Source organism: Rana temporaria, chromosome 1, assembly GCF_905171775.1.
Source record: "Rana temporaria chromosome 1, aRanTem1.1, whole genome shotgun sequence".
NCBI classification, from domain to species: domain Eukaryota; kingdom Metazoa; phylum Chordata; class Amphibia; order Anura; family Ranidae; genus Rana; species Rana temporaria.
The window spans coordinates 414,911,122-414,927,399 of NC_053489.1; the positions used below are offsets into that span (position 1 = coordinate 414,911,122).

Genomic DNA, 16,278 nt, shown 5'->3' on the forward strand with positions numbered 1-16,278 from the left:
AATCCCGCCATCCCTCGCATGCGTCGAATGACTTTGACGCATGCGTGGAAGCATTGAACTGGCAGGGCCGCCCACGTCGCCGCGTCATCATCGCGGCGACGGCGCGGACACGCCCCGCGTATTGTTTACGCGCGGATTTCTGTATGATGGTGAGTACAGCCACCATACAGAAATCCCCGGGCAGACATGTACGGTGAAAACGGTCCGACGGACCGGTTTCATCTTACATGTTTGGTCGTCTGTACCCGGCCTTACAGACCACTTTTTGCTACAGGTAAGCCTATACTAAGGCTTACCTGTAGCTACCCTGAATATCTCCTAAACCTGCACAGTTTAGGAGATATCTCCTGTATCAGCATGTGCCGATGTCATCGGCACATGCACACTGAAGCAATGGCACGTTCGTACCGTTGCTTAAGGTAGCGTGCCGTTACCGGCATGCTATGCATACTAGCTCATTATGCCTGTCTTGCAGGTTTTTTTTGGGGGGGGGTGGGGGGTTTACACTTTAAATATCCTTTAATGTACACACAGTCAGAATTTCCGACAAGAAAATTTATTTATTTTATTAAAAAGTAGGTCTGTTGCAAGGCAATTGTCTGCTACCAATGATGACTGCTACATAGACAAGAAAACACCTCTTCCCGCAGGGATCACGGACGAGATATAAAGCGAAAAATTACAGAGGAACCAAAAAATAGGATTTTTGTACTTACCGTAAAATCAATTTCTCTGAGTTCATGGATGGACACAGCAGCATCTGACCTTGGGGTATTATCCTCCTTTCTAGAAGATTGACTAGGCAGAAAAACAGCATGTTAAGTGTTAAACACTCCGCACAGTACAGTACCTCCCAGGGAGCGGTCCCCCGGGTACATCCCCCACTCTCTGCTCTGCAGCCCCAGTTCGTAACAAGCAGTACAAACAAAGGAGGGGTGGGTGCTGTGTCCGTCCATGAACTCAGAGAAATGGATTTTACAGTGAGTACAAAAATCCTATTTTCTCTTTCGTTCATGGACAGATACAGAAGCATCTGACCTTAGGGATGTCCCCAAGTGTCAAAAAATCGAGGGGTAGGAAAAATACAGCAAACCAACTTCACCCCAAACAAAACAGAGCTCCTCAATGGAGGAACTTCAACCTTAAACAGCCACCTGCAAAACCTTGCGGCCAAAGGAGGCATCGGAAGATGCACTCACATCCACCTTGTAAAACTTTGAGAAGGTGTGGACTGACGACCAGGTCGCTGCCTTACACACACCTGTAAAACAGACGCCTGATGGCGGAAAGTCCAAGAGGCACCAATTGCCCTGGTCGAATGCACTGTAACCGGGAAGGGGGGCGCCTGCCCCTTTAGGGCATAGGCCTGAAGCACAACCTGCCTGATCCACCTAGAAATGGTGGCCGACGAAACCGACAGACCCTTCACCGACACAAACAGTGAATCCGACCTCCGAAACGGAGCCGTAGCAGATAGGTACACCCGTAGGGCTCGAACCACGTCCAAGGAATGCAACGTAGCCTCTTTTGGGTTCGCCGGCCGAGGACACAAGGATGGGAGAACAATGTCCTCATTAATGTGAAAGGCCGAAACAACCTTAGGAAGGAACGACGGCTGCGGCCGCAGCACCACCTTATCCCTGTGGATGACCAAATAGGGAGCCTTGCAAGACAAGTCTGACCGATGTAATCGCCACCAGAAAAACCACCTTCTGGGAAAGAGTCAATAAAGGGATCTCCCTAATGCCCTCAAACGGAGGCTTTTGAAGCACCGAGAGGACTAAATTCAAGTCCCACGGAGGCAGTGGAGGACGCACAGGAGGGGCCACATGCCAAACCCCCTGCACAAACGTACGCACCAGAGAGTGCGCCGCCAAGGGTCGCTGAAAGAAAACAGCCAAGGCCAAAATCTGACCCTTAATCGTACTTAAGGCGAGAGCTTGATCCACTCCACGCTGTAAGAACAGCAGAATCCGGGACATCACGTACGCATGGGGGAGCCAATTCATCTCCTCACACATAGAGATGTAAGCCTTCCACATACAATGGTAAATCTTCCGGGAAGTGGACTTCCGCGCCCGCAGCATGGTAGAGATTACCGAATCCGACAGACCCCGGTCCCTCAGCACCTGACTCTCAATAGCCACGCCGTTAAAGCCAACGACTGTAAAGCAGGATGAAAGATCGGACCCTGCGACAGAAGATCCTCTCGCAGTGGCAGACGCCACGGAGCATCTGCCACCAGACGCACCAGATCTGCGTACTAGGGGCGGCGAGGCCAATCCGGAGCAATTAGGATTGTTGGTATCCCCTCGGCTTCCACTCTGCGTAGCAGACGAGGAAGAAGCTTCAGAGGAGCAAAGGCGTAGATTAGGCGATAGTGACCCCACGGTGCCACTGACGCGTCCGCCCATGGGTCTCTTGACCTGGCCACGAACCGTGACACCATCCGATTGAGTCGGGATGCCAGAAGATCCACGTCTGGAGTGCCCCATTTCAGACAGAGACTCTGAAACACATCTGGGTGTAGCGGCCATTCTCCTTGGTCTATCGTTTTTACGACTTAGGTAGTCCGCCTGCCAGTTCTGTACGCCCCGGAATGTAAACGGCCGAAAGAGCCTGAATGTTCTTTTCGGCCCACCGGAGGATGTGAGCGACTTCCACCGCTGCAGCCAAGCTCCGTGTGTAGGGGGGATTACAAGGATCGAGGATCCAGCCTGTCACCCAGTTAATTGTAGATCTCAGGATCCAAAAATGCAGGAAAACAAAAAGAAAAGCAAGAAAATTGCAAAAAAAATCCCCAGAGCACATGGGCCCAAAGGAGCCATGTCATCTCCTTTGCTAGGCAGAAAAAAACTGGGGCTGCAGAGCAGAGAGGTACTGTACTGTGTGGAGTGTTTGACACTTAACATGCTGTTTTTCTGCCTAGTCAATCTCCTAGAAAGGAGGATAATACCCTAAGGTAAGATGCTGCTGTGTCCGTCCATGAATGGAAGAGAAATAGTGAAATCCCATTTATTATAAAAAAATATATAAGCTAAAAGGCCAAAGTGGCTTGCTTACATAAAAAGTGCCTTATCCTGGAACTGAGGCTGCATGCGTGTCTGATGGCCGAATGATGCCCGTAGCTCTCACCCATAGCTGGTGTGCGTTCCACCTTCCTACGCACACAGACCAAAGTGACCGGAAGTGACGTGACTAAGGCTTGTCTTGACGTACGTTTCATAATATTTCAGGAAGCTGCTGACTGTGGGGGCACTCGATAGGAGGGAGGGGCCCAGAGCAGCAAAGAGGGACCCGAGAAGAGGAGGATCTGGGCTGCTCTGTGCAAAACCAACTGCACAGAGGAGGCAAGTCTGACATGTTTGTTATTTGTTTTTTAAAAGAGACTTTACAATCATATTAAATCTCTTTTCCTCAAGATTTAAAGTGCCCCTTGTCCTCTGTGATGACCTTAAAATGAATAACTCAACACCAAGTACACCATAGACCACTGATGTATTTATACATGTTGATCATATCACCCCCCCCCCCCCCCCCTTTAATTTCCTATTCTCAAAAGATAATAAATTCAGTTCCTCTAATTTTTCCTCATAGCTGAGCTCCTCCATGCCTCTTATCATTTTGGTTGCAATTTCTTCAGTTCCCCGATATCCTTTTTGAGAACTGGTGCCCAAAACTGAACTGCAAAAATGGGTAAAGTGCTTATGCGCTACTAGAAATGTTAACAATTAAATTAGTGTAAATCAAATTGTAAATAGCTGCTGAACATCTGAAGTGTCACCAGCACCAATAGATATGTAAATAGTAAAGTGAAGCAGCGCTATTAACTATAACCAATGCAAAACAATATAAAGCGCTAAATCCAAGTATATAAATAAAGTGCAAATGCAGTAAACAAATCCTGTGTTTTTTATGATATATGATTGCACTTTTGCACATTGACACAATTTGTTTACTGCATTTGCACTTTATTTATATATTGGATTTAGCACTTTATTTTGTTTTGCATTGGTTATAATTTATAGCGCTGCTTCACTTAAAGGGGTGTTCCACCTTTTTTTTAAGTTTATTAAAAATCAGAAGCTACAAAAAGTGTAGCTGCTGGCTTTTAATAAACAGACACTTACCTGCTCCACGGCTCCAGCGACGCGCCCCCCCCTCGCCGGCCGGCGTCTTCATTCTTAGTGTGGGCACCCAGCAGTGACAGCTTTCGGCTTCACGGCCGGGCACCCACTGCGCATGCGCGAGCGGCACTGCGCATGCGCGAGCGGTGCGGCGCCGTCCGATTGGACAGGCGCTCGCCTACAGGGAGGGGCTGTGAAAAGGCGATTAAGCTAATCGCCTTTCCAGCCCCTCGGCGGAAGGAGGAAGTGGGACAGGAAGTCCCCTTCTCCTGAAGCCCCCACTCCCCCCCCCAAAAAAATTACATGCCAAACGTGGCATGTAAGGGGGGGAGGAGTGGGTTAAGCGGAAGTTCCATTTTTAGGTGGAACTCCGCTTTAACTATTTACGCATTGATCTACCAAAACTCCCAGATCCTTCTCCACTACGGATTCCCCCAGTTGTACTGCCCCTAGTATGTATGAAACAATGAAATTAGAAGTAATGTATTATCCCTTTTATCTAATCGTATCCTGTTTTTGTCCATGAATGTGAACATGGATATGCTGTAGGGCCAATTTGCTAAAGTTTGAAGTGTAGTAAACTGTACCGGATGAGTTAAATTAATTAATGATTTTTTCACATCAACAGGGGGATAATAATAAAAAGTTATTTTCATTACTGGATATCTGAAGTTAATTTCAGCTCACTTTAAATCTTGCCCAGGATCACTTTAGGTCACTCTTCAGTGAATGAGATGTGTGTAAGGCAGGGATGTCAAACTGAATTTCATTGTGGGCCGCATCAGCATTATGATTGCCCTCAAAAGGCCCTGGTGTATCTGTAAGATTAGATGTCCAGAGCATCCCCTCACCTTACATTAGATTTCAAGAGCCACCCCACCATCAGAACTTGAGTCCCCCACTTTCCCTTACATCACAGTCCACCCCCCTTTCCTCATGCTGCTGCTGGGAAGAAGATGGATGCATTGCTTGAAAACAGAAAGTACAGGGTCTGGAGTAGGACCAGAGGAGGGCTGGAGCTCTCCTGCAGCTGCAGGAGAGGTGCGAGGGCCACATGAAATGGCCTGGAGGGCCGGATTCGGCCCGTGGCCCTTGTGTTTGACACCTGTGGTGTAAGGTATTGACATTCTTAAAAGCAGCAATACTGAGTTACCTCTAGATGGTGCTGTTTCTTTAACAACAGAGTAGAAAGTACTTAGGTTACATGATAAGCACAACTTTACCGAAGGAAATACTTCTTATATACTCTATTCAGCTGAAAGGTGAAACTCACATTAGCATAGTTACCCAATAAAAAGGCGCTCACTTTAAAGTCAGTGACTAGGGCACTTCTGCCAGCTGACCGAAGACCCGAACAAAGCCGATGCTTCATCCAGGTCTCGGATCTAGTAATCTGAAAGCGATCTCATGACATGACATCACTTCTTGGATTACTGGCATCTTAAAGGCGCCAGTTTTAAAAATAAAGTATTCAAAAATGCAGATCTTGATGTTTGAATACTTTGAAGTGCAGAGAAGGGGTTTGGGGTCTTACAGACCCTGATCTATCCATAAAGAGTACCTGTCACTGGCTATTACTGCCACAAGGGATATTTACATTCCTTCTGACAGCAATAACAGACATAAAAAACAAAAAAATGTAAAATGATAGTGTAAAAAAAAATATTAAATGTACAAAATATCGGCAAAAAATATTGGCTATGGGCTGGAGAGGTGGCCAAAGTATCGGTATTGTATCAGCACCTAAAAAATTATATTGGACGATCCCTAGTATAAATGTCAGTGGTCCCAAAAAAGTGTTGCAGTCCCGCTAAAAAATATCACTGATCACCGACATTACTAGTAAAATAATAATAATAAAATTGCCATAAAACTATCCCCTATTTTGTAGACGCTATAACTTTTGCGCAAACTAATCAATATATGCTTATTGCGATTTTTTTTACCAAAAATATGTAGAAGAATACATATCGGCCTAAACTGAGGAAGAATTTTTTTTTTTTTTTTGTATTCTTTACAGCAAAAAGTTAAAAATATTTTCCGTCTTTCTTTGATTATAGCTAGGGTTGAGCGAACCCGAACTGTAAAGTTCGGGTTCGGTACGGACTTTGGGTTTTTCCCGAACCCGAATAATTGAAAAAAGTTTGGGTCCGGGAAAAAAAAAATGCGCGGAGGTCCCCGCAAATTCAATAACCAGACCCTTTAGGTCTGGTATGGATATTAAGGGGAACCCCGCCGTCAATTTAAAAAAAAAATGACGTGCGGTTCCCCCTAAATATCCATAACCAGACCTTTCAGGTCTGGTATGGATATTAAGGGGAACCCCGCCGTCAATTTAAAACAAAAATGACGTGCGGTTCCCCCTAAATATCCATAATCATACCCGTTATCCGAGCACGTTGACCTGGCCGGCCTTTAGGTCTGGTATGGATATTAAGGGGAACCCCGCCGTCAATTTAAAAAAAAAAATGACGTGCGGTTCCCCCTAAATATCCATAACCAGACCTTTCAGGTCTGGTATGGATATTAAGGGGAACCCCGCCGTCAATTTAAAACAAAAATGACGTGCGGTTCCCCCTAAATATCCATAATCATACCCGTTATCCGAGCACGTTGACCTGGCCGGCCGCAGAAAAGAGGGGGGGACAGAGTGCGGTCCCCCCCCTCTCCTGAACCGCACCAGGCCACATGCCCTCAACATGGGGAGGATGTCCCCATGTTGATGGGGACAAGGGTCTCATCCCCACAACCCTTGCCCGGTGGTTGTGGGGGTATGCGGGCGGGAGGTTTATCAGAATCTGGAAGACCCCTTTAACAAAGGGGACCCCCTGATCCTGACACTGTACCCCTACCATTTCACGAAGGAAGTGTAAAGTCTTGTAAAAAAAAAAACAACTGACGCCGTAGAATAAAGTCCTTTATTAATAAAAAAAAAAGTAAAAAACTCCAGCGGTGATAATCCACTCGTTCCCGGCTTCCTGCTCCAACGTTGTCCTGATCCTGCAACGGCTGCGGGTGATCTCCGCTCCAGCGATGAGAAGATCCATCCATCCAGCGCAGCAGCATCCCCGACCTCCTCTCACCACTGGACACAGCCCAGCGAATGACGCGCTGCAGCTGTGACATTACTTATATAGAGGAGGCAGGGCCACCCGTCACTTGACCCCGCCCCCTCTGACGTACCCTCTGCTACGTCACTGGGTAAGCCCAAGGTCTTTCCTCTTCCTGGGCTCCTTTGAAGGGCTCCTTTGCTGTGCCTTTATATCTGCATGCAGGGCCGGATTCCAGACAAGGCCAACAAGGGTGCAGGGGCGGCACTGCAGCTGAGAGGAGAGGACACTTTCGCTTTCATTTCGGGAGTTCCCCCCCTGTCATGTCACGGATGGTGAGAGGAGAGAAAACAGAGGGAAGAGGAGGTGAGATGGTTCTCGGCAGCATGTCCTCCCTGTACTGTGCAGGCGGGGGCGGCATTGAAGGACCCGGCCTTGGGGCGGCAAAGGGAGTAAATCCGGGCCTGTCTGCATGCCGGCGGGACCTTACTATCTGCCACACGCAAGGGCTGTTACACTTCCCTCTATCACTTCCCTCTATCAATCTGGGATTCTACAGCCATCCACTGGGAGTTGTGATAGTTCCCTTCACGGGACATCTACATGCCGATGGACTGATGTTAACCTCTCCGCATCTGGATTCAGCAGTGGCATCGTTGTACCCATTTTTATACCAGTATCATACTTAGCTACATGTTTTTATGACTGCTTTTGCTGCCGTTTGGTATTACTCACACCATTTGTACAGTTTATGTTGCTTTTGAACATGCGCGGGTTTAAAAACGTTGTTTTAAATGTTGTTTTAACTACACACAGTGATTATTTATGGCACAAAAAACGACCTTTTGAAAAACGACATAAAAAATTGAAGTATGCTCGAATTTTTTTTTGCTCGTTTTTCAGAAGACATAAAACAACGTTTTCCCCACACACGATCACTTTAAATGACGTTTTCAAAAATGTTGTTTTTTTTCATCACAAAAAACGACCGTGTATACGCGGCATTACAGTTTTCTGCAGTTTTTGTTCATTCAGCCTACAGTGCAATAAACTAGTTTTTTTTCAACGCATGTTTTTCACATGGACTTTCTGGATTTAACCCTTAGAGCGCTGCTTTGTAGTTTTCTTTTGCAGAGAAATCAATCAGGAGTATGCCTTGTCTCTTTGAAACTAGAGTAAAACCTTAGTTTGAGAGTAACTTGGTTTGAGAGCGTTTTGCAAGACAAGCAAAATGTTTTAATAAAGTTTGCCTTGATATACAAGCGATGTCTTGATATAAGAGTAGCGTCATGTCACAACTGAGTATAAAAGAGAAGAGAGGAGCCTCTAAGTGTAGCAATATGGTTACATTTAATGAAGGTACAACATTTAGCAACTTATTGCTACACTTAGAGGTGCCTCTCTTCTCTTTTATACCCTGTAAAAAAATGCTTTGATATACAAGTGCTTTGGATTACAAGCATGTTTCTGGAACTAATTATGCTCGCAAACCAGGGTCTTACTGTACAATCGAACCACACACATATACTGTAAATATTTTTTCTGATTCATTCATAAAATGGAAAGCCATATCTACATAAGCATGAATAAAGTGTGTTAAAATAAACATAAAAGGCATATTACAAATACTTTTCTCATCTCACTTCCCATCTTACAATCTCTAATTTTTAAAAGGAGAATTAAAGGTTGCACTAAACATGTTTGAAGAGGAAGTATTCATAATTTGTAATGCTAGAAATTAACTTTCACCCAGAGACATGTACATTTTTGGTGTAACTACTATGAACAGGTTTCAGTACAACATTACTAGACAACTGTGCAAACCAGTGTTACCACTTTGAATCTTTTTTTTTTTTTTTACCCGGACAATTCCCCCATACTATTAACACTGCCAATGAAAATAAAGAACTTCAGCCAACAACAATACAAACATTAGTAACACCGTACAAGTGCACTAAGTCTGTTTCAAACTATGCAATACAGTAAATATTAGGCAGCACATTTGTTGAATGCCCTGTATTAGTTTTAACAGGAAAGGAAAGATCTGTGCTCATTGCATTTCTGAATGTTCTTTGCAAGAAAAATCCGGGCCTAATTTGACAAGGTTAGCTTTCCAGGTGTGGAAAGCTAACCCCTCATATTTTTGTAAATTATTTATTATATCTTTTCATGTGACAACACTGAAGAAATGACACTTTGCTACAATGTAAAGTAGTGAGTGTACAGCTTGTATAACGGTGTAAATGTGCTGTCCTGTCAAAATAACTTAACACACAGCCATTAATGTCTAAACCACTGGCAACAAAAGTGAGTACACCACTAAGTGAAAATGTCCAAATTGGGCCCAATTAGCCATGTACCCACCCCGGTGTCATGTGACTCGTTAGTGTTACAAGGTCTCAGGTGAGAATGGGGAGCAGGTATGTTAAATTTGATGTTATCGCTCTCACTCTCTCATACTGGTCACTGGAAGTTCAACATGGCACCTCATGGCAAAGAATTATCTGAGGATCTGAAAAAAAGAATTGTGGCTCACATAAAGATGGCCTAGGCTATAAGAAGATTGCCAAGACCGTGAAACAGATCTGCAGCATGGTGGCCACGATCATACAGCGGTTTAACAGGACAGGTTCCACTCAGAACAAGCCTCGCCATGGTCGACCAAAGAAGTTGAGTGCACATGCTTAGTGTCATATCCAGAGGTTGTCTTTGGGAAATAGACATATGAGTGCTGACAGCAATGCTGCAGAAGTTGAAGGGGTGGGGGGGTCAGCCTGTCAGTGCTTAGACCATATGCCACACACTGCATCAAATTAGTCTGCATGGCTGATGTCCCAGAAGAAAGCCTCTTCTAAAGGTGATGCACAAGAAACAGTTTACTGAAGACAAGCAGACTGAGGACATGGATTACTGGAACCATGTCCTGTGGTCTGATGAGACCAAGAGACACTTATTTGGTTCAGATGGTGTCAAGCGTGTGTGGCGGCAACCAGGTGAAGTGAGTGCTGCCGGCACTGGAGAGCTACAGTTCATTGAGGGAACCATGAATGCTAACATGTACTGAAACTTACTGAAGCAGAGCATGATCCCCTCCCTTCAGAGACTGGGCCGCAGGGCAGTATTCCAAGATGGTAACGACCCCAAACACACCTCCAAGACAACCACTGTCTTGCTAAAGAAGCTGAGGGTAAAGGCGATGGACTGGCCAAGCATGTTTCCAGATCTAAACCCTATTGAGCATCTGTGGGGGATCTTCAAACGTTGAAAAGTGGAGGAGCGCAAGGTCTCTAACATCCAATAGCTCCGTGATGTCATCATGGAGGAGTGGAAGAAGATTCCAGGGGCAACCTGTGAAGCTCTGGTGAACTCCATGCCCAAGAGGTTTAAGGCAGTGCTGGAAAATTATGGTGGCCACACACAATATTGACACTTTGGGCCCAATTTTCACTTAGGGGTGTACTCACTTTTGTTGCCAGCGGTTTAGACATTAATGGCTATTTTGATGGGAAAAGCAGATTTACACTGATATACAACCTGTACACTCACTACGTTAAATTGTAGAAAAGTGTAATTTCTTCATTGTTGTCACATGAAAAGATATAATAAAATATTTACAAAAATGTGAGGAGTGTACTCACTTTTATGAGATACTGTATATATCATATGTTATTCATTGAAACTACTAGAACACATTTTATAAAACTAGCATATACAAGACAACACCTTTCAAACATGCAGCAAAACCACAGTATAGCAAATGTTAACCACTTAGGGACCGCCTAATGCCGATATACGTCGGCAGAATGGCACGGCTGGGCTCTTAAAGGCGACGTACAGGTACGTGCCTGTGCCCAGCCGTGCCATTCTGCCGACGTATATCGGCATTAGGCGGTCCTTAAGTGGTTAACATTTGCTATACTGTGGTTTTGCTGCATGTTTGAAAGGTGTTGTCTTGTATATGCTAGTGGGTTGCGAAGCTCCATGACCTCGCTCGTGAGACCCGCGGATCACAGGAGCTGAAGAACGGGGAGAGGTGAGTTTAAACACACCTTGCCCGTTCTTCTCTGTGCCAATGTCACTAATCGTCTGTTCCCTGTTATAGGGAACGACGATCAGTGACCTCACACCTAAAGCCATGCAACCCTACAGTAAGAATCACTCCCTTAGGGCACACTTAAAACGGGGGTTCACCCTATATAAAAAAAAAAAAAAAAAATTTCCCTCTAGCGGGAGCTACACTATGCCGGTCTTAATTTTTTTTTCCCCGTACTCACCGTTATATCCTACATAGAAGATTCCGGGGAATGGGCGTTCCTATGGACAGGGAAGGTGATTGACGGCCGGCCGTGGCACGTCACGCTTCTCCGGAAATAGCCGAAATAGGCTTGGCTCTTCACGGCGCCTGCGCATAGCCTGTGCGCAGGCGCCGTGAAGAGCCGAGACCTACTCCGGCTGTCTTCGGGGAGCGTGACGTGCCAGAGCCGGCCGTCAATCACCCTCCCTCTTGCTAGGAACGCCCATTCCCCGCGGCAGACGGAATCGTCAATGCACGATATAACCGTGAGTACCGGGATAAAAAAATTAAGACCGGCATAGTGTAGCTCGCGCTACTATGCCGGATTTTATGCTGCAATGTTCTTAAGGAGGGTGAACTACCGCTTTAACCCCTTAGCGCCCCCCCTAGTGGTTAACCCCTTCACTGCCATTGTCGTTTTCACAGTAATCAGTGCATTTTTATAGGTCCCAAAAATGTGTCAAAAGTGTCCGATGTGTTGTCCGATGTGTCCGCCATAATGTCGCAGTCACAAAAAAAAAACACTGATCGCCGCCATTACTAGTAAAAAAAAATATTAATAAAAATGCCATAAAACTATCCCCTATTTTGTAAACGTTATAACTTTTGTGCAAACCAATCAATAAACGCTTATTGCGATTTTTTACCAAAAATAAGTAGAAGAATACGTATCGGCCTAAACGGAGGAAAAAACTTTTTTTTATATATATATTTTTGGGGATATATATTACAGCAAAAAGTAAAAAATACTGATTTTTTTTTCAAAATTGTCGCTCTATTTTTGTTTATAGCGCAAAAAATAAAAACCGCAGAGGTGATCAAATACCACCAAAAGAAAACTCTATTTGTGGGGAAAAAAGGACGCCAATTTTGTTTGGAAGCCACATTGCATGACCGCGCAATTGTCAGTTAAAGCGACGCAGTGCCGAATCGCAATTAGGGGCCTGGTCCTTTAGCTGCATAATGGTCCGGGTCTTAAGCGGTTAATATGTACATGTTGATCATGTACAGCAATTTTACCACATTGCAACACATCTGAGTTTGCAGCTCACTGTGTTGGAGTTATGTATGAGCAGGGAAGGTCTGGAGATCACCTAATTGTACAGCACACAAGTGACTATTATTAGGCTTAACAATGCTGCTCTCCCTTGTGTGAGTGTGTAAATATAATTATAATAATTTTTTTATGTATCTCTATGAGGCTATGGTTACTTCTTTCTGGAAGTGTCCTATTTCTAAAAGCAGCAAAATCTGCATTCTTCTAATGATTAATGGAATTTGGACATAGAACTGTCCTTTAATCGTACACCTTTCTCTCCTCCCACCTGCAGAGATGGGTTGGGCTGGACAACAGCACAAACAATCTGCACAACTTTTTTTTACATCCTGACTTCCTTCTACAGACAGCGTATTGTACTTGTATTCACAAAGAGGGATAAAAGCTAAAGCCATACGTGGATTAAACAAAATAAAGTGAATATGGCGACACTCGAACCAGCGCCTCGGAGGATATATCAGCAAAGATCTAGGCTCACATCACTACCTTTATATTATGAGGGTTTCTTGTGGATTAAACGACCTAGAAGTAAGGTAAGGTCATTATTTGAGTTCTTCTTGTATGGTACATATGCTTGGGCACAAATGCATAAAGGGGAGGTTAAATCATGTAAAGTTTAGATTGCTTATTTGAAACTTGTATTACTTGTCATTTTGTTAGTATAACATTTTCACATTTTATGTGATCATCTAAGAGGGAAATATAACGTATTAATAAACATTAAGAATACCTAAAGCGGGACTTCAATCTCTTTCAATCAACATTGATTATTTGTAATCCTTATGCTGCTAGCATTAGTAAATAGATATATTATAATTAGGGCTGTTACTGATCAAATTTTTTCTGTTCGATTAATCGTTTTTTTTTTTAATCGATTAATTTACTAATTTCGATTAATTATAACGCGCATACGGATTCAACTACTTTTAGCTGATCTCCTTGCAGGCTGATTCCCAGTGCAGCTACCAACCACTGGAAAAATGGATAGCAGGATACAAAAAACACACAAAGGCAGCGCTCGATGGAAATAGCATTAAACTTTTATAGTCCTCAAGTAGGTAACCAAATAAATATTGCACTGAAGATAAAATCGATGTAGCTACATAAACTGTAAAATTAGTGCGATTAATACCAAACGGTACCAAAAGCAGTCATAATAACATGTAGCTAAGTATGATACTGGTATAAAAATGTGTACAAAGATGCCACTTCTGAATCCAGATGAGGAGAGGTTAACATCAGTCCATCGGCATGTAGATGTCCCATGAAGGGAACTATCACAACTCCCAGTGGATGGCTGTAGAATCCCAGGTTGATAGAGGGAAGTGATAGAAGGAAGTGTAACAGCCCTTGCGTGTGGCAGATAGTAAGGTCCCGCCGGCATGCAGATATGAAGGCACAGCAAAGGAGCCCTTCAGATGGACAAGGCAAGCCCCGCCGGTGTCCGTGACGTTACTGGATCTCCGACAGAACTCTCTGAAGGCCCAGAAGCCGGCGGAGAGGCGAGTACCAATCAAAAGAATTGTAATCGATCAAAAAGATTTTGATCGATCAAAAAAAATTAAAGATTAATCGATTAATTAAAAGTTAATTTGCACAGCCCTAATTATAATATAATAAGGTATGTTCCATTTAATTGTTTTAACCTTTTTTATTTTACATTTCTTCAGTTACTTCCTGGTTTCTATGCCTAGGCAAATGATGTCATACATCCCAGGAGTCTGCAGGAGAGGAGGAGGGGTTTTCTTAGCTAAGCACACCCTCCTACCTGCATGTCTGAGCTAAGGGTAGATGGATTCCAGGATGTAAATGCTACATGAATCATTTGCCCTTACTCAAGATGGTAATTGGGCTAGAAATGTTAGGGGGTGTTTTTTAAAGTGATTTCTCAGCAAAGTAAAGCATGGAGACATTGATGGATTGGAGGGTTTGCGTTGAAAATTAAGAATGAATAAAATAATGTTTTTGTTTTGTGATGCTCAGATGCAGTGTAGTTTTGCTTTAAAGGGGTTGTAAAGGTAAAAAAAATGTTCACCTTAATGCATCCTATGAAAGAACTTCTGACAATACCGCCCCTCCCCCCGAGCCCCATTATACTTACCTGAGCCCTCGAAAGTCCCGTGCTCATCCACGTCATTTTCCTCGTCACTCTCCCTGGCCATTGATTGGGTAGAGTGGATGGATTGAAAGCAGCGCAGCCACAGGCTTGCGCTGCTGTCAATTACATCCAATGACGCGGCACGCCGGGGGACGGGGTCAGGTGATACAGTGAGCGGCAATAGTCGCTGGCTGTTTCACGGGAGCGCGCACGCAAGGACTCCACACCATGTGAGCTCACTCGCATTAAGGTGTGGAGTGCTTGCCTGGAAAAGCCGAGACAGCCGCCGAGGGACCTCAGAGGAGGCAGTTCGGGGACACTCTGTGCAAAACGAGCTGCTTAGTCAAAGTAACCTTTGTCAAAGCACTAAGCATTAGTGCGAAACATGTCAGTGGGTGTCCTATTTTTGCTGTGACTTGTAGTGCTTTTAATCTATTTTACCAATAAAGTGAACTAAAATGTTTTTTGGAGTGCGGCTGTCCATATACATCTTTTTGTTTCCTGCTCTGCGCATTGTCAGTACCCGTGGTTTCTGAGAGGAGGCTAATTACCAAGCATTATCCATCTGGAACGGTTGCTCCCTTTCCAGATCTCATAGCAGTAATATGTTTTATAAGGTATTTAGCAGTTTACATTTAGTAAAATAATTGCATTTCCATGTTCTGTGTACTGTAGGAGACCAGATATAGTGAATGCAGGATCCTGGGTTTAGTAACACTTTAATCTACGTCTGTAGAGCCTGACACTCTTACAGCCCACATGGCTAGAAGTAAGGCCCCGTACACACGACTGAGTTTCTCGGCAGAATTCAGCCAGAAACTCGATCGGAGCCGTATTCTGCCGAGGAAACCGGTCGCCTGTACACTTTCGGCCGAGGAAACCGACGAGGATCTCGTCGGGCCAAATAGAGAACATGTTCTCTATTTCTTCGTTAGTCAATGAGGAAACTTGGCTCGCCGAGATCCTCGGCAGCTTCACAAGGAACTCGACGAGCAAAACGATGTGTTTTGCCCGTCGAGTTTCTCGGACGTGTGTACGGGGCCTAAGAGATTGGCGACCGCTGGTTGCGAGACTCAGAGACCTGTGGATAAAAGCACAGACCTCTCAATAGATAACTATGTTATACTCGCTGTTTTTTACCTTTACTTTATTTCGAGGACTACCTGTCTATGACCATATGTAAGCGATTTGCTGTAAATGTTCGTTATGCTATATCTACTCTACATGTCAATACTGTAACCTCTGTATGTTAATCCAATTGTTGACCATGTTTGCATTTTCTTCTCAATAAACACCTTGTTGAATGTTAAAAAAAAAAAGAAGTAAGTGATTGGCTATGCTCTCTGAAAAGCCTTCTGCATCATGGTGTGCCTCACACTTCTATAAATGGGGGGCTTACTGTGAAATCTGGCAGGTCCTTGGTTAATTACCTTTTGCCAGCCAGGTGCCGAGAGTGCCCCTTTAGGTTTAAAGCCTAATCCATTGCCACTGGCACTTCCTTGATCTGCTTATCATATCTTTTATGTGCCATCACACAGATAAATGTGCATACTGATCACCAAAATGACAGTGCTCAGTCCAACTCTGGAGCTGCGTTTTACCTGTCCCATCTTTCCCTGTAGAAAATTTCACATACAGTAAGGTCTTTGGTG

General features: G+C 44.3%; 1 protein-coding gene across 3 annotated transcripts in view; it reads left to right on the forward strand.

Annotated features, from left to right (window-relative positions):
• The first annotated feature begins 12,803 nt into the window (after nt 1-12,803).
• Nucleotides 12,804-16,278, forward strand: part of STAP1 (signal transducing adaptor family member 1) — a 158,659-nt gene continuing 155,184 nt past the window's right edge. Inside the window, exon 1 of one of the 3 annotated variants that reach the window (XM_040324708.1) lies at nt 12,804-13,061. In XM_040324708.1, coding sequence (XP_040180642.1) covers nt 12,951-13,061 — 111 coding nt within the window. In that variant the 5' untranslated portion in view covers nt 12,804-12,950. The remainder of the gene's footprint in view (nt 13,062-16,278) is intronic. The other 2 variants (XM_040324717.1, XM_040324726.1) reach the window with 2 other exon arrangements.